This window comes from Heterodontus francisci, chromosome 40, assembly GCF_036365525.1.
Source record: "Heterodontus francisci isolate sHetFra1 chromosome 40, sHetFra1.hap1, whole genome shotgun sequence".
In the NCBI taxonomy this organism is placed as follows: domain Eukaryota; kingdom Metazoa; phylum Chordata; class Chondrichthyes; order Heterodontiformes; family Heterodontidae; genus Heterodontus; species Heterodontus francisci.
Window position 1 is genome coordinate 17,688,235 of NC_090410.1, and position 18,566 is coordinate 17,706,800.

The 18,566-nt window shown below is 44.7% G+C and overlaps 1 protein-coding gene across 1 annotated transcript; it reads right to left on the reverse strand.

The window, feature by feature from the left end:
* Nucleotides 1-6,367: 6,367 nt before the first annotated feature.
* On the reverse strand, nucleotides 6,368-15,016 carry LOC137353174 (uncharacterized). The gene is made up of 5 exons (XM_068019220.1): nucleotides 14,867-15,016; nucleotides 14,044-14,179; nucleotides 12,139-12,270; nucleotides 8,921-9,056; nucleotides 6,368-7,763 (listed from the first exon to the last, which is right to left on the reverse strand). The coding sequence occupies exons 1-5, from the start codon at nucleotides 15,014-15,016 to the stop codon at nucleotides 7,370-7,372; spliced, it is 948 nt and encodes a 315-aa protein (XP_067875321.1). The 3' UTR covers nucleotides 6,368-7,369.
* Nucleotides 15,017-18,566: the final 3,550 nt, after the last annotated feature.

Below are 18,566 nucleotides of genomic sequence, written 5' to 3' on the forward strand. Positions count from 1 at the left end.
CAGACTGTTGCACAATTACTTGTTTCAAGAAGTGATAATTCAATTGAATGTGGAAAGTCCGCAAGTGGAATGTGTTGAAACTAGACTTTCAAAAGACATTTGATAAAGTTTCGTGTGAAAGACTGTTGGTTAACTGTAGGGCGTTGGAAAACTTTGGGAGGGGATAAGAAACTGTCTGAAAGGCAGAAAATGAGTAGTCGTTAGAGGAGGAATAGGATGACATATGCCACACTGTGAGATCTGGTGCCAAGACCCCTGCAAACAGCTTCCAATACAGGGAGGGTGTTGTCAGTGGCTAACTGTTCCCTGAACTGTTATGACATTGCTTCCTTCCAGCCGAGCACACAGTAATGGTCAATGCTGCCATTTACGTTAACCCAGTGACTGATGCATTGTTCACAGCCCCTTTCTTGCTGAATGGCAATAGTGGCATGACCTAGCTCCCCAATGTCCCTACTGCTGAGCATAGATACAATGGGGAATATTATAAAGCCCCATCATTGGTATCACAAAGCAGAGATTCATCTGCCTCAGCCGATCCTAGGTTTTCAAATTCAAATAGGAGCAGGAGTAGAACATACAGCCCCTCAAGCCTGTTCTGCCATTTGATATGATCATGGCTGATCTGCTTCAGCTGCACTTTCTCTCCCGCTCCCTATATCCCTTAATTCTCTGAGAGATCAATAATCCTAACTATCCCAGCCTTGAATACACTCCATGATGGAGCATCCACAACCCTTTGGGGTAGAGAATTCCATAAATTCACAACTGAGTGAAGAAATCTCCCCTAAAGCCTGGCTTGGGTATAAAACTAAAACCCGACCCGGGCCCGACCAGACTGCAGCCGGCCCGAGCCCAAGTCCTTTAACTTTTTTCGCACCCGACCCAACACGAATATTCTTCATCTGTTCCGGCAGCAGGCTATTCCTACAGTTGAAGTTGTGGGGAATCATGGGTAAGCCTGATCCCGTGACTTCCCGGAAGCAGCACCGTCCAGCCCGACCCGACCCCGAATGCTGGACTCGGAATTTCGACCCGACCCGAACCCGACAAACCAGACTAGACCCATGGAGTCGGGTCTAGTCTGGTTCAGGTCGGATAGCTTGGCTTTAATCTCCCCTCATCTCAGTCCTAAATAATGCATCCCTTATCCTGAGACTGTGCCCCCGAGTTTTAGATTTCCCAGTCAGGGGAAACAACCTCTCATAGTGTCTACCCTGTCGAGCCCCTTCAGAATCTTGTATGTTTCAATGAGATTGCCTCTCTTTCTAAACTGCAGGGAGTATAGGCCCAATTGACTCAGCCTCTCATCATAGGACAGACCCTCTCATCACAGTAACCAATCTAGTGAAGGCTGCAAAGCTATGCAATAAAAAGAGAAGAAGGAGGTAGACACAAACCAAAAGGATATTGTTGCTGACACCTCATTAGGCATTTGGTTAGCTGAAAGTCACCCTTTAAATTCACCCTCCTGTAGCCATGTAGACAATTGCGTGACCCGCCACCATTGCCCTCTGCAGTCTCCTTTGCTGCACTGCTGCCTGACACAGAATCATCAACAAAAAACTCAGGACAAAGCTGAAATGAAGTGAGACCAGTTCATTCTCCTATCTGTGTTCTGTGTGCTTTTGGCCCTTGGGCACATTTTGCACCCTTGCAATCTAATTGTCAGTTAGAAATAGCAGAACATCTGGTTGCTGGATCCTCAGTCGAGCTGCTCGGGATTGAGGTGGCTTTATACTTGTACTGGGGAAGGAGATGATCGTGCTGCCTCGTTGTAACCCTGCCCACTTTCTGGCATGTTATTCGAATGGCTGGGGGTTAGCTGCTGGTATTTCTACAACAGTTTACCCAGGTATGCCCTGCTGGGCAATCGCAGTGTATGCAATGAACTGCACTGGGGCGGGTTTCTGGGCAGTGAAGCCCTGTGTTATTGAAGTGTAGCTTGAGACAGTGGTCTAGGTTTTCACACATGCCTGGAGCCTAATACAATCAAAGGCAGCCCTTTACAGTTATTAAAGCCAAGCCTCTGCCGCCATAGCAACCTCGTGTGAGGCACATGACAGCATTGCTGTTACCTGGCTGAAGTATTCCCCTCACTAATCTGTCACTTGCCCATCACTTCCAGTGGAAAATCCTGGGTTTGAGGACATAGTGATTGGTGGGAGGGATGTTTAAGGAGAAATTATTGGAGAAAGGGGTGCGGGAGTGAAATGCCCAAGGGCAAGAGGGAGAAAAGTTGGAGGATACAGTGATAACAGAGCTGCTGCCCTAGATTTTGAGCAAATTTAAAGGACGAGGTCAAATGATCCGGAACATAGGAGGTCTTGACTGTAAAAGGGGAGCAGTGGTAGGTCTGGTGGCAAATGAGTCAAGTTTGTTTCCGGATAGCCAGTCCAGGCATGTACTCTAGACTCTAACTGATCAGCGAGGGATAGGTGTGTGAAAAGAGGAAAGCAGGTGCTGAGACCACCCTTTGTGGTGCTGGTGGGGAGGATTGGAGGGAGAGACGGTCAAGGGAGGTTAAGAATTTCTATTTGAAGAGAAGACACTTGCTTTAGAAATGGAATCTTCCAAAGGTGAACAATACAGCAACTTTTACACTCCGACAGTTATAAAGAGGACCATGTGAGTAAAATGGTAAGTATTCATGCTTACATGCTCTGAGTTTGGATCAAATAAATCCAACTCTCAATGGCCACTGGGTACATTTAGTTGACGCCCGGTTCAAAACATCTTTAACTGAATTCATTTTCTATTCAAAGCCTTGTTTTTGCAACTGCAACCACTCCAGTTGCTCTCTTGAAAGTGAGGAGTGGCTTTCTCGCTCTCTACAAGGGCCCCACACAGTAACCTGCAGGCCTATCCCATGCTGAGATCTTCAGTTAATAATTTAGTTGTCCGTGGGACTGTTTTAATCAGGATGACCTGCTCTACCTTTCCCTGCACTTTCCTCCTTAGCACTGGCAAACTTCCCTCTGGGTGGAATCTTATTAGCCAAGCCTGCACATTAAGGCACTCCAAGCCGCAATACTGCTACACTCTTCGACTTGTGTAAGCCGTAAGTGTGTAACTTGTTTCCTCAAAATGGGTGCTCTAACGCAGAAAAATTGGCATAATTTGCTACCTTAATTCTTTGAAATTAAGCTGTGTTAGACTTCCTAACAACAACTTACATTTGTGTTGCACCTTTAAATGTAGAAAAATATCGCAAGACTTCACAGATAATTTTTTTTAAAAAGCCCTTTTCTACTGGCTAAGAGACCACCGTGTGTGCGCGCGCGACACCTCCCCTCAGCACTGTGTTAGCACTCGGCCACAATGGGATTTCTCTAGCATTAAATAAAGGCATCTTTTTGTTTATTGAAGGCTTAGACGGTCAGTGAATGGGACTATTTCAGATAACTGACCCTGGAGGTTTCACAGCTTAACTTGCTTCAATAAGCAACATTAATGTCAATATTACCACTTCAAATCATCATTACATGAGCCCTATTGAATATTCAGGGTTCTGCTTTACGCTGGGTCCTGTGTGCAGTTAATCCCTTACAAGCTGAATCCAGAAATAAATTTTTAAAATGCCAACACCTGCAGAAATCTATTTTTTAATGCAATGAGGCTTCCTGCTGAAGCAGCACTTCCTCCCACTACAATGTCAACTTTCCTCAAGCTGCTTCTTGTTTGTTACTCTCCAGATTTGCTTCCTGAACCCCGCTGCAGTCAGGATCGATGCTGCTCAATATCATCTTCCCTCCCACCACCCCTGCCCAGTATCACGCTCCCCCTCTCCTCTGACTGGGGTTGCCGTTCCTCTGCTGCACACTGTCACGTTTCCTTCCGCCTGCCTATGTTCAGGGTCGCCCTCCCGCCTGCTGCAGCCATTGCCTTTGTGGAGTTGCTGGAGAGCACAGAACAGAGCTAACATTTGCACTAGCATGGAGGGGAGCGTGACTGAACACCTCAATTAACGTATTATTTGTGCATAATTGTGAACCTTTGTGTATTGATACAACTCACTGGTCCTCAGAGTTCTGTTATGTCCCTCCTCGCCTCACCATGTGCTGTATGTATCATAATCCACCTTGTGTCAATTTCTAATTGCTCCAAAAAAGGCTTTAAGCTCTGCTTTTACCGAATGGTCTCCTTCCCTTTGCCATTACACTAACCGGGTCTTGCTTAGTGGAAGTTACTGAGTTTGCTCCAGCCTTAATGTGTTTGTAATCAGCTTCCAAAGCAAGAAAATCATTGGCCACATTTCTTATTGTATCTGTTCTGTCATGCAGGTGTTGTGGTCAGCTCTGTCCTAGTGGCGAAGAGATAAGGCCATCTGGCAGTCTGACTGATCGCTCACCCCATGTCTTAAGGCAGCATCTTTCCCGAGGCAACTGGAATTCCTCATTGGTGATGATCACCAGCCAGGGTTACCAGCCCTCCAGGATTGGCCTGATTAGCGCTGGAGAACATCATTGCGCATTAAACGACACTTCTGCTTATTTATGAAACTATTAGTGGTGGGGAAAAAGTCTGTTTGACTGACGGTCAAAAATCACACATCAGATAATGAGTCTGTTTGTTTTCCAATAGGTTGTGGGGGCACTGTGAGGCTGGACATGTCGGGCGATCAGTGTTGGGAGGTTGGGGGCTGGGCAGTTGGAGCCAGGAGGGTGCCTATTGAATACTTCCAACTGCAGTTGGTAGCTGTATCTTCAGCCTATTTCCCCGTAACACTGTGTGCCCAAGATAGTGAAGTGAAGCTATACACACTCAGCTGTTTATAATCACCTGACAGTTTGTTGTGTCTCTCAGAGCCATGCTCATTTGGTGTCCTTGATGTGAAGGATTTGACTGAGTTTTCCGTGGTTCGGATAGAAGATCCCACAGCACTCTATGAAGAGCTGGGAGTCCAGTGGCAATCCTGGTCGGCATTTCTCCCTGATCCAGTACTACTATATAAACAAGTTTTCGCACTCCACCATCCGTTGTGGGATCCAATCACATTCACTTCCATAGCAAAGAGAAGCCGGATCTTCTCTGGTCTCATACTCCACTCCCCCACAGCTGTTTAGGCCCTGGCTTTGTTCATATCTCTTCCTTTCCCCACCAGCCTGCTCACTGTCCCCTCCATGTCCAGCCCTGCACGATGACCCCTCTGTCTCCAGACCCACTCTGGTTAAATTTGCCAGATGTTCCATTGCCCTGTGTAACTTCCAGCTCCCTTATATGGTCCCAGCCACCTGCAGCCCTCAGTATGTTTTCTCCCCTTGGCTCCTGCTTCATGTGTCAGATTCTTTAGACCCAGCCACAGTGTGGCCTCTCCATTCCTGCTCCTGTTTTTTTTGCAAGTCATAGCTCAGTTCCTCCAATTTTCTGTCAGCAGTTTGATTTGAGAGCATAGAAAAAGTTGTACTTATTTTTACTGGTTAATAGAAATAAAAAAAGGAATACAGATATAAATTAAGCACTAAACTGTAATTGCCTTCTGCTGGCTATTTCAAGGTATTCTATGATAAAGATTGGTATGAATCCACCAGGCTCACTATTTTCTCAGGGTAAGGAGCTCTGACTTTGTTCCTAGAATTACAGCATCATTTCTGTCATTTTCCAAGGGAGTGGGCCAGCCACACTTTCTCCTTCTAGTGAGTACCTACGAAAGGAATTGAGCTCCCTGCCAACATCACAAAGGAGGCTGTAATTCCAACCCTGAGAACCGGGGAGGACAGCTGTAGGATCAAACTGAGTCACTCCCACAGGACAGTAAAGGCAGCAGAAGCCTTCAGGAAAGCAGGAACAAAACAATGAAAACAAATGGAAGAGGGAGAAGGTAGGAAGTTCTGATTACGGTTTGAGGGGATTGGAAAGGAGTGATTCATAATCAGAACATTAAGCAGCTGGGATAGAGTGTAGAAAGACCCTGAATATTAAAACAGCTAATTTTACTGCAACTAAAATGTCATTGTGCCCCATTTTACTAACAGTTGAGTTGGAAGTGCTGATAAATATCCTTGCCCAAGCTGCTGTCAGTTTTCTCTCTTCATAACTTCTTCCAAACCCGCGATCTCTTCTGCCCAGAAGGACAAAGGCAGCAAATGTTTGGGAATGTCATCACCTCCACATTCTCCTCCAAGTCACACATCATCGTGACTTTGAAATATATCAGCATTCCTTCACCGTCACTGGGTCAAAATCTAGGAACTCCCTCACTAACGACACTGTGGGTGTACCTACACCATGTGGACTGCAGCCTGTTCAAGAAGGCAGCTTACCATCACCTTCTCGAGAGCAATTAGGGATGGGCAATAAATTCTGGCATTGCTAGCGACGCCTACATCCCATGAATGAATGAAAGAAAAAGCTTCTGGAACACGCATTTCAGTGTGATTATTAACATTAAGTCCAATTTTAATTCCAAGCAGAAAGTGTTTTTATATTGATTCATTCTTCGATTTAACAGGACAGTGGATCCCAGGCTTGCTGTGGGGAAACTAGGTCTGAGCAACATCAGAGCTGCAGGGAAGGAAGGGCTGCAAAAAGTATACAAAGATAAATATTAACAGAACTGCAGCCGGTGGCGAAACAGTAACTTAGGTTCCAAAAAAAAATCAATGGCCAGTGATGCTGCTGCTTGTGGTTTGGAATTGCTGCAATGGCAGAGAGTGGACTCTCACTAGGATGGTAATGATTAAATCCACTGTCCGCTTTTGACTGCCTCCATTGTGTACCCGCTCATCTCAACAGTGATTGGAACTGTACCAGATAGGTGTTGATCATATCGGTGGAGCGTGTCTGTGCTTTGCTGAATATTTCAGCAGAATGGATAGCAAGCTGGTTACAAAACAGGAAAGAGAGAGTAGGGTTTAAGGGTTGGCCAGCGGTGTTCCACAAGGATCAGTGCTGGGACCACTGTTTCATAAATGGTTTGAACTTGGGAATCAGAAGCACAATTTAAAAATTTGTCAATGACAACAAATTGGGGGTTAGTTAATACTGAGGAGGACTGCGACAAGATGCAAGAAATGAATACATTTGCAGAATGGGTGTGTACTTGGCAAATGTACTTTCATTTACTTAAGTGTGAGGTGGTAATTTTTGGTAGGAAGAATAAGGAGGCCACGTACTCTTTGGAAATAAGTGTGTAAATGGGGTAGAGGAACAGAGGGATCTCTGGGTACAGATACACAAATCCCTAAAAATAGCAACACAGGTTAGTTAATAAGACCATTTTTTAAAAAATCAAACAAAGCATTGAGGTTCATTTCTAGAGGAAAAGAATTGTTAAACTTGTATAGAAACTTGGATTGCCCATACTTAGAGTAATGAAAACAAATGGCCTGTTTCTCTGCTATAAGTAATTTGTAATATCCAGTAACACTCAGTTGCAATTTAAAGGGGCAGCTGTGAGTGGCAAAATCCAGTGCTCTTCCTTATCAAAGTCTCTGCCTCTCCATGTGGGGTAAATGTCCTGGTAAGTTGGAGGTTCCTCTAGGTCCTTACGCTCAGCTTCATTGGACAGAACTGTGCCATTCAATACCGTGTCCATTTGGTGAGAAGGGCCAAAGCTGTCTCCATAAAAAGGAGTCACGCTTAATGTCGGGCAGTGCACAGTCTGAGGGCCGCACTGCAATATGTGCGGTCCAGCTGGAAACAGTGAGGAGATCTTTGAGATGGGGCAGAGTTTTACTTGATCCCCAAAAACTGCTTCCTCATAGGTCGGAAGGGACACGTCTTCCCCACGAGCTGTCCAATCCTCTGCTTTTCTTCTGCACCTGGAATGAGATTGGCATCAGATAGCATGACACAGGTCTTCAGCTCGAACCCCCGACTCTCACAGCACACTCTCAGCTGTCATAGAATAGAATCATAGAATGGCTATAGCACAGAAAGAGGCCATTCGGCTCATCGAGTCCATGCCAGCTTTTCTGCAAGAGCAATTTAGCTACTCCCACTATCCCACTCTTTTACTTTTACCATAGGTCTGCAAATGTGGCGTAGTGGTATTGTCACTGGACGAGTAACCCAGAGACCCAGGGTATTGCTCTGGGGACTTGGGTTCAAATCTCACCACAGCAGAAGGTGGAATTTGAATTCAATTAATAAATCTGGAATTAAAAGCTAGTCTAATGATGGCCATGAAATCATTATCGATTGTTGTAAAAACCCATCTGGTTCACTAATGTCCTTTAGGGAAGGAAATCTGCTGTCCTTACCTGGTCTGGCCTAAATGTGACTCCAGACCCACAGCAATGTGGTTGACTCTTACATGCCCTCTGAAATGGCCTAGCAAGCCACTCCGTTGTATCTAACCGCTACAAAGTCAATAAAAAGGAACTCCCTTCCTAACAGCACTGTGGGTATACCTATCCCACATGGACTGCAGCGGTTCAAGAAGGCAGCTCACCACCACCTTCTCAAGAGCAATTAGGGATGGGCAATAAATGCTGGCCTGGCCAGCGACGCCCACATCCCATGAATGAATTTTTAAAAAAGGTGCTTATCCAATTCCCTTTTGAAGGCCACAATTGACTCTACCTCCACCACCCTCTCAGGCAGTGCATTCCACACCCTAACCACTTGCTGCATTCAAAAAAGTTTTTCCTTATGTTGCTTTTAGTTATTTTGCCAATTACCTTAAAACAGTGTCCTCTGATTCTCAACCCTTCCGTCAGTGGGAACTGTTCCTCTCTATCGACTCTGTTTAGACCCTAATGATCTTGAACACCTCTATCAAATCTCCTCCCAACCTTTTCTCTAAGGAGAACAATCCAACTTCTCCAATCTGTTGGCCCCTCTCCGCTCCTGGCCCCATGCAATCCGCTGTTTCTATCGCACCACCTCTGTCCCACCTCTTCTGCTTAGACCCCAGTGTGATGTCTGGTGATTTCCGTTGCTTTTGGTCAGTCTGCCATGACCTGCCTGGACTCACCTGCAATGTTGTGATCTCGCCTTGGGTGAGAAGAGGACACACAGCATCAGCAGGAAGAGCAACGCCGATAAACACATGGCCAGGGCTGCAACTATAGGAACAGAATGAACCTCTGTGCGGGCACTGGACTCCACACCTAAAACAACAATGTTAAGCCGGGTTAGTCCTCGTTGCCTCTGGTTCTGCCTCGGTCACAACTGAAAGTTGGAAATTGCAGACTTTGGTCACTGAAGCTGCCTCCCTGGACAGAGACCCTGGTTACTCGGGGATTTCAACTATTCTAATATTAACTAGGATAGAATCAGTATAAAAGGGAGAATTCTTGAAATGTATCCAGGAGAACATTTTTAGCTAGTACATAGCTGAGATATGATTTAGCAATTAAAAACAAAGTGCTGGAAACGGATCACTGATGAAAGGTCACAGACCTGAAACGTTAACTCTGCTTCTGTCTCCACAGATGCTGCCTGACTTGCTGAGTATTTCCAGCACTTGGTTTTTATTTCGGATTTCCAGCAGCTACAGTTTTTTGCTTTTATTTATGATTTGGCAAAAGTTGACTGGAAACAGCTACTTGAAGGTAAATAAGTGTCGAGCAGTGGGAGGCATTCAAGGAGAAGATAGAGGGTTCAGAACAACTATGTTCCCACAAAGAAAAAGAGTGGGGCACCCAAATCAAGAACCCCCGAATGTCAAAGACCATACAAGATGGGATAAGGCAAAGAAGGGAAGCATATGTCAAGATACCGAGGGCAATACTGCATATAGCCTAGAGGAGTATAGAAAGTGCAGGGGTGAAATTAAAAAGGAAATTAGGAAAGCAAAGCGAGAGCATGAAAAAATATTGGCAAATAAAATCAAAGAAAGCCCAAAGATGTTTTACAATTGTGTAAAGAGTAGAGCTAATTTGAGACCAAAAAGGTAAATTTTGTGTGGAGGCAGAAGACGTGGCCATGGCTCACAATGAATACTTTGCGCCTGAGGGGGACGATGCAGACGTTGTAGTTAAGAGGATGGGAGAAATATTGGATGCGATAAACATAGAGAGAGAGGAAGTATTAAGGTGTGTAGCATCTTTGAATGTAGATAAGTCGCCAGGCCCAGATGTATCCCAGGCTGTTAAGAGAAACAAAGGAGGAAATAGCGGAGACTCTGACCATCATTTACTGATCCTCTTTGGCTACAGGCATGGTGCCGGAGGACTGGGGGTTTGCTGACGATGTACTCTTGTTTAAAAAGGGAGGCAGGGATAACCTGAGCAATTACAGGCCAGTCAACCTAAGCTATGAGGGAAATAGACTTGCAGGGCCATGGGAATCGAGTGACGGAGTGGGACTGACTGGATAGCTCCGTGGAGAGCTGGCAAGGACTTGATGAGACGAATGGCGGCCTCCTGTGCTGTATATGACTGAGGGTGGTGGACTAACTATTGGAAAAAAAATTCTGAGGGACGGTATTATTTGTCATTTAGAAAGGCACGGATTAATCAAGGGCAGCCAATGTGGATTTGTTAAGACAAGGTCATACCTGGCTAACTTGATTGAATTTTTTGAGGAGGCTACAAGGAGGTTTGACATGTTTGCTGCAGTTGACATGGATATTATCAAAGCTTTTGACAAGGTCCCACATAGCAGACTAGTCAGAAAAGTAAAAGCCCATGGGATCCAAGATCAAGTGGTAAGTTGGATCCAAAATTGGCTCAATGGTAGGAAGCAAAGGGTAATGGTAGTTTTTTTTTTGACTGGAAGGCTGTTTCCAGTGTGGTTCCGCAAGAGGCAGTGCTGGGTTCCTTGCTTTTCATAGTATATGTCAATTATTTAGACAAATATAGGGAGCATGATTAAGAAGTTTGCAGATGATACAAAAATTGACTGTGTGGTTGTCAGTGAGCAAGAAAGCTGTAGACTGCAGGAAGATATCAGTGGACTGTTCAGTAAAAGTGGCAAATGAATCCAGAGAAGTGTGAGGTAATTCATTTGAGGAGGGCAAACAAGGCAAGGGAATACACAATAAATGAGGATACTGAGAAGTGTAGAGGAACAGAGGGACCTTGGAGTGCATGTCCACAGATCCCTGAAGGTAGCAGGACAGGTAGGTAAGGTGGTTAAGAAGGCATACAGGATATTTTCCATTATTAGCTGAGGCATGGAATATAATCAGGAAGTTATGCTAGAACGGTATTAAACACTAGTTAGGCCACTGCTAGAGCACCATGTACAGTCCTGGTCACCATATTACAGGAAGGATGTGATTGCACTGGAGAAGGTACAGAGGAGATTTACGAGCTTATAGCCAGGACTGTAAAATTTTAGTTATGAGGAAAGATTGGATAGGCTGGAGCTGTTTTCTTTGGAATAGAGGAGGCTGAGGAGAGATTTAATTGAAGTGTATTAAATTATGAGGGGCCTAGATAGAGTGGATAGGAAGGATCTAATCCCCTTAGCAGAGAGGTCAATTATCATGGCACATAGATTTAAAGTAATTAGTAGAAGGATTAGAGGGGAGTTGAGAATTTTTTTTCACCAAGGATGGTGGGGGTCTGGAACTCACTGCTTGAAAGGGTGGTAGAGGCAAAAACACTTGTTGCATTTAAGGAGTACTTAGATATGCACTTGAAGTACCCCCGTAACCTGCAAGGCTAAGGACCAAGAGTTGGTAAAGCTGGATTTTTTTGGCTGGCACAGGCATGATGGCTTCCTATGCTGTAAATTTCTGTGTTTGCATGGTTCACTGAACCTGGGGCTTCCTATTGGATCAAAATTGACAAATCATCAATTTTTTATTATCCAATGAATTCACAGAACTCTGATCTGAGGAGTCTGAATAAACCTCCACTGACTGCTGGACTTTGAGCTTGGAGAGAAATTGGGGCTGAGTCACTTGTTGTGCTGCCTCTCTGGGTGCTGGGACAGGCCGTGTTTGAAGGTGAGTGGGGCCATGGGCTGGGCAGGTCCAGGCCATGGGATGTGTGGGGTCCAAAAGTGCACCTGCAAAGCAGGTGTGAATGGCCTCCGTGTCAGTTCCTAAAGGGGCTTCTTGAGGCCATACATAAAATAGCTAGGAATTGTTTGAGTTTTTTTTTTAGGTGGGGTCAGGAGGTACCAGCCCATCCAAGGCCCCCATGATCAGCTTCCCCATCCCTGCCCTCGTACAGTTGGCGAGCTGGATGACGCGAGGCAGGAGAGCGAGGTGGTGACATGAGAATAATGGTACATTACCAGATTGTTGTCCAGACACATGCTCCGCCAATACCAGAAGCAGCAATCCGCTGGACAGAGTCGATATGCAGCTGTTCGGGTTTCTGAGCATCCTGTGATCACTGTTGTCTGTCAAACACCACAACCAACACCCTGAGGAATAACACATTTAGTTACGTTCAACAGAAACACATTGATTTGCGATTATTGGAGCAATTGGTCATCAACCTGTAACAGGTGCAAATTAGAAATTAAGTCACTCAGAGCAGGAAGGGAACACAGAGGAAATCTTTGCAAACTAAGGTATATTGGGTGATAGAATAAGGTCCCAGGGAAGGATATGGAAGCAGATATGGTAATGGGGTTGAGGAGGCATAGAATATAAGAGGGAGGTTATGATGGAGCTGTATAAAATGCTAATTAGGCTGGAATACAGCCGAGAAGGCTGAGGGGGGACCTGATTGAGGTATACAAAATCGAGGAGCATTGATGGGATAGATAGGAAGAAACTTTTTTCCCTTAGCAGAGGGGTCAATAACCAGGGGGCATAGATTTAAGGTAGGGGCAGGAGGTTTAGAGGTGATTTGAGGAAAAGAATTTTCACCCAGAGGGTGGTTGGAATCTGGCACACACTGCCTGAAGTGGTGGTAGAGGCAGGAACCCTCAACATTTCAGAAGTATTTAGATGAGCACTTGAAATGCCATAGCATACAAGGCTACAGGCCAAGTACTGGAAAATGGGATTAGAATAGATAGGTGCTTGATGGCCGGCACAGACACGATGGGCCGAAGGACCTGTTTCTGCGCTATATAACTCTGACTCTATAAACAGATGAGTTTCTCGAGAGAAAGAATTGAGGGATTTGCTGAGAACCTGAGTAGGTGGGATTGAAGGATATAGGGAGAGGTTGGAATTGTGGAATATATTGAGAAGATGGGCTATGCTGAAGTGGATAGATTGAGTTGAGGGATACAGGGAGTAGTTAGGTGAGAGGGTGGGGTTGAAGGATATGAGAAAGTAGATAGATGGGATTGAGGGTTATTGGGTAAAGGTGGCTCAGTGGTATTGAGGGATATGAAGAGAAGGTGGGTAGGTGAGGTTAAACCATATGGAGGTAGGGCTGAGGGATATGGGGAGAAGGTAGATAGGTGGGGTTGAGGGATCTGATGAGTAAGTGAGTAGGTGGTATTAAGATAGAAATAGAGTAGGTGGTAATTGGGGAAGGTCAGTTGGTACCTGGCGTGTGGAGATATTTGTGCCTATGACCCACACCTGGACGGATTTCTGGCACGTCTGGTTGATACCTGTACAGGGATTAGGGATGGGAACAGGAGTGAGGCTAGCAAAGCCCAGCCACTACTGCAGAGAAGGTCCTGGTCCCAGCTCTCATGATCTCTTTTGTGTTGAAATGCTCCCTAGACTCTGCACGCCTCCATTTGTGATGGGTTCCTGGCTCTTTCCCCCCTTTCCCCTAATTCCCCTCTTCCTCTGCCATCATTTTCTTCTATTCTACCTCCAAACATTGGCTGATTCCTCTGTTAATCTGCCAATGCTGTGGACGGTGTGGAAGGAAGTTTAGTTGAAGAGATGGGTATTGAGAAGGTTTTAAAAGATGGAGAGAGGTTAAGAGAGTCCCAGAGAGATATACACTGACTGCCTCCATGTATCTATACATATACTGTGAAACTCTGCCTGTCCTATAGCCAATACCAGACAAGGTAATAGAGAGAGCTAATCCCTACTTAACCAGAGTTTGTTTATTTTTTTAGCTAGTTAGAGAATAATGCAGTGTTAGTTATGGAGTTAAATGCAGAGTTAGCTGGCTAGAGAATAAAGCAGAGTTAGTTACAGTTAAAGAGTGTAACATAGAGAAAGTTAGTAACTATTACAGCGTGTAACAAAAAGAGTTAATTACAGTTACTCACACATCAGCTCAGCTGTATTTAGTGCCCGAGCCTTACTTTCAGCGGCTGTCTGCCCCGACCTCCACTGCGCTGTGATGCTGCCAGTGTTTGGAAATAGCACAGACCAGGGGATTTTAAACTGATAGCAACACGCAAACTGCAGACGTCACGGAGAGTGAGATGTAAAGAGGAAGAAGGATGTGGTTCTGAGATGTTGAGTCTAATAATATCATCAAAGTGTGAAGAGCTGAAAGCAGGAGCAATAAAACATCCTCACTGATGGGCAAAGCTTCTCACCGCCGACACAGACGACGTGCACAGCTTCCCACCACCAAGAAAACAGTAATCGCTCACCACTGACAAATCAGAGCTGCTTTCTTCTAATTCATTTTGTTAAACACCAGCCTACATACGAGTTGTGACAATGGAGAATCAGGTCTTTAATGAGACATCATACAACACAATCCTGCATGTGTGCTCAGGTACATCACAGTTCATGTTTCCAGTATGAATACAGCATACAATGGTTCACTCACAACTTTTACCTTTGATGTCTACATTCCATGCATATAACCATTAAATCGTTGTACATCAAAGATAAGTAAAAGTGACAGAATAACAATACGGGGACAGTAACATGCACAACTCTTCTCAATCTCTTCCCATCGTTTTATTAAAAATAAACAGAAGTGAGCTAACAAACATTTTTCCAGACTATCAGTCATAGAATGTGTGAAACTCACTCATCCATCAGCTCCTTTATCTTGCCTTAGGCCTGCATAAACAATGTACCCCATGCTCAGCAGAAAGCTGTTTTGATTAATCATGTTCTGATCCCACAAACATCGCAGAGTATTGATGTACACAGGTAGGGTGAACTCTCATTCCCACACTTCTCCAATTCTTCTCTGCTTTCCATCAGGAGATATCTGGGTAATAGTAATTTTAGCCCATTCAACAGCATTATCCAGTTGTAGTCCTTGTTTTCGAACATGCTACTCGTAGCAAATCACAATTACCAGCATAACTAACAAACTGAAACAGCACCAGCATCAGAACAGGGTGCACCGTTGTGTTCATCACACTGTAGCTGTCAAGCTCATTTGAACAATGACTCCCACCAGCCCACATGCCCAATCTAATCCAGAGTTGTGTGACCCTTCTCAATTTCAGCCGTGTGATGGTTAATGTCCTCAACAGTCGCTTGATGCAAACACTGAAGCTGTTGAAACCTTGCACTCCATTTCCGCATCTCCTTCCAAATAGCAACACGATTAAGTTCGAAAGGTTGCTGTGGACTCAGATTCTCAGGATATCATTTTAAAGTCTGTTGGTGTGTGATCACTTTGTGTTTATAGAATTGTAAACTGCCACACTCCACAATTTGAAGAGATTGATTAATGAGATCCAGCATCCAGACATTATGTATATCTTTATCTCATCATCAGTAACAACAAAACAATTACAACGACATATTATGTGTACACAATAGTCCAAACCCCATATCCTTAATTACAGATTCCTTTAATCTTCAAGCTTCAACATTGCATGAGCAAGATCATTTCATACAGGATGTTAAATTACCATTACCCTAATGGATATTATCTCCCACATACTTGTCACCAAACTAAAATAAATTATGTCATCTTTTTCTTTCTTCAGGTGGCTTTCAAACTGTAAAAACGCTGAACATAACTGAAGAAAAGGTTAGCTTTCACACAATATTGAATGTTTTACTTCGCTAACACAGTGAGGGTGAAAGAGGGCAGCACTTTTCGCACCTCAGCTCCTGCATAATTCCTAACACTTTCCTCTGGTATATGGGAGAAGTGTAAATCAACAACAGTAATAACTTTCATTTATATAGCATCTTTAATGTTATAAAATGACCCAAAGTACTTTACAAGAACATTATAAAACAAAATATGACAGTGAGCCACATAAGATATTAGGTCAGATGCTCAAGAGCTTGGTCAATTAGGTAAGCTTTAAGAGGTGTCATAAAGGAGGAAAGAAAGGCAGAGAGATGGAAGGAGGAAATTCCAAGGCTTGGGCCTTGATGGTATCTCTCAAATTTGCCCTGTAAATTTGCTCTTCTATATCTTTTCCACTAGCTGCTGGCCTGTAATAGACCCAGTAGTGTAATGGCACCTCCACTGGCCTTAACTACAACCAAGATTCTATCCTTGACCCCACCAGGACATCCTCTCTCTCTAGCACTGTAATATTGTCATTAATCAATATTGCCACCCCTCCTCCTTTCATTCACCATCTTTCCTGAACACCTTGCATCCAGGAATATTTAGTACCCAGTCCAGCCCTTTTTTGAGCCAGGTCTATGTTACTGCCATGATATCATATTTGCACCTGCAACTCACTAACCTTATATACCATGCTTCATGCGTTTACATGCATCCACTGTAAACCTAATTTAGACCTTGCTGTATTCCATCTTCCTCTGATCTCACCTAATACCTTACTATTAATTTCTCCAATGCTATCTATCTCTTCCACAATCCTTTGTACACCTTGTTTCTCCTTTCTAATGCTACATTATGGATCCCATCCCCATCACCAATTGAGTTTAAACCCTCCCCAGCAACATTAGCAAACTGCCCCACAAGGATATTGGTGTCAGCTCTGTTGGGGTACAACAAATATGGCGTTTTATAGATCCGGCCTCCCCCAGACCCAGTACCAAAATCTCAGGAATCTAAAGCCGTCCCTCCTGTACCATCTCCCCAGACACACATTCATCTGCTCTATCCTCCTATTTCCATACTCACTAACTGGTTGCATTGGGAGTAATCTGGATATTACTACCTTTGAGGTCCTGCTTATTAATCTCTTGCTTATCTCCCTCAAATCTGCCTGCAGGACCTCATCCCCCTTTCTATCTATGTTGTTAGTTCCGCTATGGACCATGACATCTGGCTGTTCACCCTGCCTCCTCAATGTTCTGTAGCCACTCAATGACATCCTTGACTCCGGTACCAGACAGGCAATTGGAATTACATCCACTGCCACAGAAATGCCTGTCTGTTCCCCGAACTAATAAATCCCCTATCGGTATTGCTTTCCTGATCTTCACCGCTCCCTCCCCCACAACTGGACAGCTGAGGTACCCATAGTGCTGTGGATTTGGTACTGGTAGCACTCCCCAGAAGAATTATCACCCTCACCTGTATTCAAAACTGAATACTGGTTAGAAAGAGAGATGCATGCAGGGCACTCCTGCACTACCTACCTGATACTCCTGCACAGAAGTTACCAATTTCCCCTCTGCCTGCACACTCTTAAGCTGTGGGGTGACCACCTCCAGAGATGTGCTATCCATATAGCTCTCAGCCTCGTGGATGCACCGCAATGATGTCAGTTGCTGCTCAAGCTCTGGAACCTAGAGCCTAAACTCCTCCATCTGACAACACTTCCTGTACATGTGGTCGTCCATGACACAGGAAATGCCGTGGAGTTCCCACATGACGCAGGATGTACATTCCACGGGACTGAGGTGCCCTGCCATGCTTCTATTTCTTAGACTATTAACTAAACAGAAATAAAATTAAGACTTAAAAGAAAAACACTCACCAGCTTTTGGAGGTTTGCTAAAAGAGGCATCTCCTTCCCCCTTTGCACTGAATCCCCACTTGCATTCTGCTAATGATGCACTCAGTCTGCAATCACGCTGTGCAGTAGCAAATACTGTTTACTTAGAAAGAACTCATGACACACGCAAGTTACAACTGCTAACTCAGCTTTCTTCTCAGGGTAATTAACACCTATTCAGGCAATAATTTCCAGCTGATTGGCAGTTAACTGCCATTGATAGGCAGTGTCTGTTAACTGGGTAGCTTAACTAGCTTGCAATTTACAGTTTTTAAAGCTCAAAAAGTCAAGTTCTAAATGTTTATCCAAATTTCAGCTTGAGCAATACTTGGCAGAGAATTCCCATTTGCACCAAATTCCCAACTTCAGCATTTTGTTAACAATGCACTCAGTTCTGCAATCACTCTGTGCTCCCCACTTGTCCCAAACTTTGGAGGCAAACGCAATGTGGTTGACTCTTACATGCCCTCTGAAATGGCCTAGCAGGCCACTCAGTTGTATCTAATCACTACAAAGTCAATAAAAAGGAATGAAACCAGACGGACCACCCGGCATCGACCTAGGCACCGGAAACGACAATGGCAAACCTAGCCCTGTCAACCCTGCAAAGTCCTCCTTACTAACATCTGGGGGCTTGTGCCAAAGTTGGGAGAGCTGTCCCACAGACTAGTAAAGCAACAGCCTGACATAGTCATACTCAAAGAATCATACCTGACAGTCAATGTCCCAGACACTGCCATCACCATCCCCGGGTATGTCCTGTCCCACTGACACAGTGGTATACAGTAGGGAGGGAGTTGCCCTGGGAGTCCTCAACATCGACTCTGGACCCCATGAAGTCTCATGGCATCAGGGGTCAAACATGGACAAGGAAACCTCCTGCTGATTGCCACCTACTGCCCTCTCTCAGCTGATGAGTCAGTACTCCTCCATGTTGA

Coding starts and splice junctions, on each gene's coding strand:
- LOC137353174 (XM_068019220.1), bottom strand. CDS start 15,016: ATGTTCGAAAACAAGGACTACAACTGGATAATGCTGTTGAATGGGCTA. Junction 12,271..14,043: donor AAATACAGCTGAGCTGATGT/GTGAGTAACTGT, acceptor GTTATTCCTCAG/GGTGTTGGTTGTGGTGTTTG. Junction 9,057..12,138: donor TGTGTCTGGACAACAATCTG/GTAATGTACCAT, acceptor TTGTTGTTTTAG/GTGTGGAGTCCAGTGCCCGC.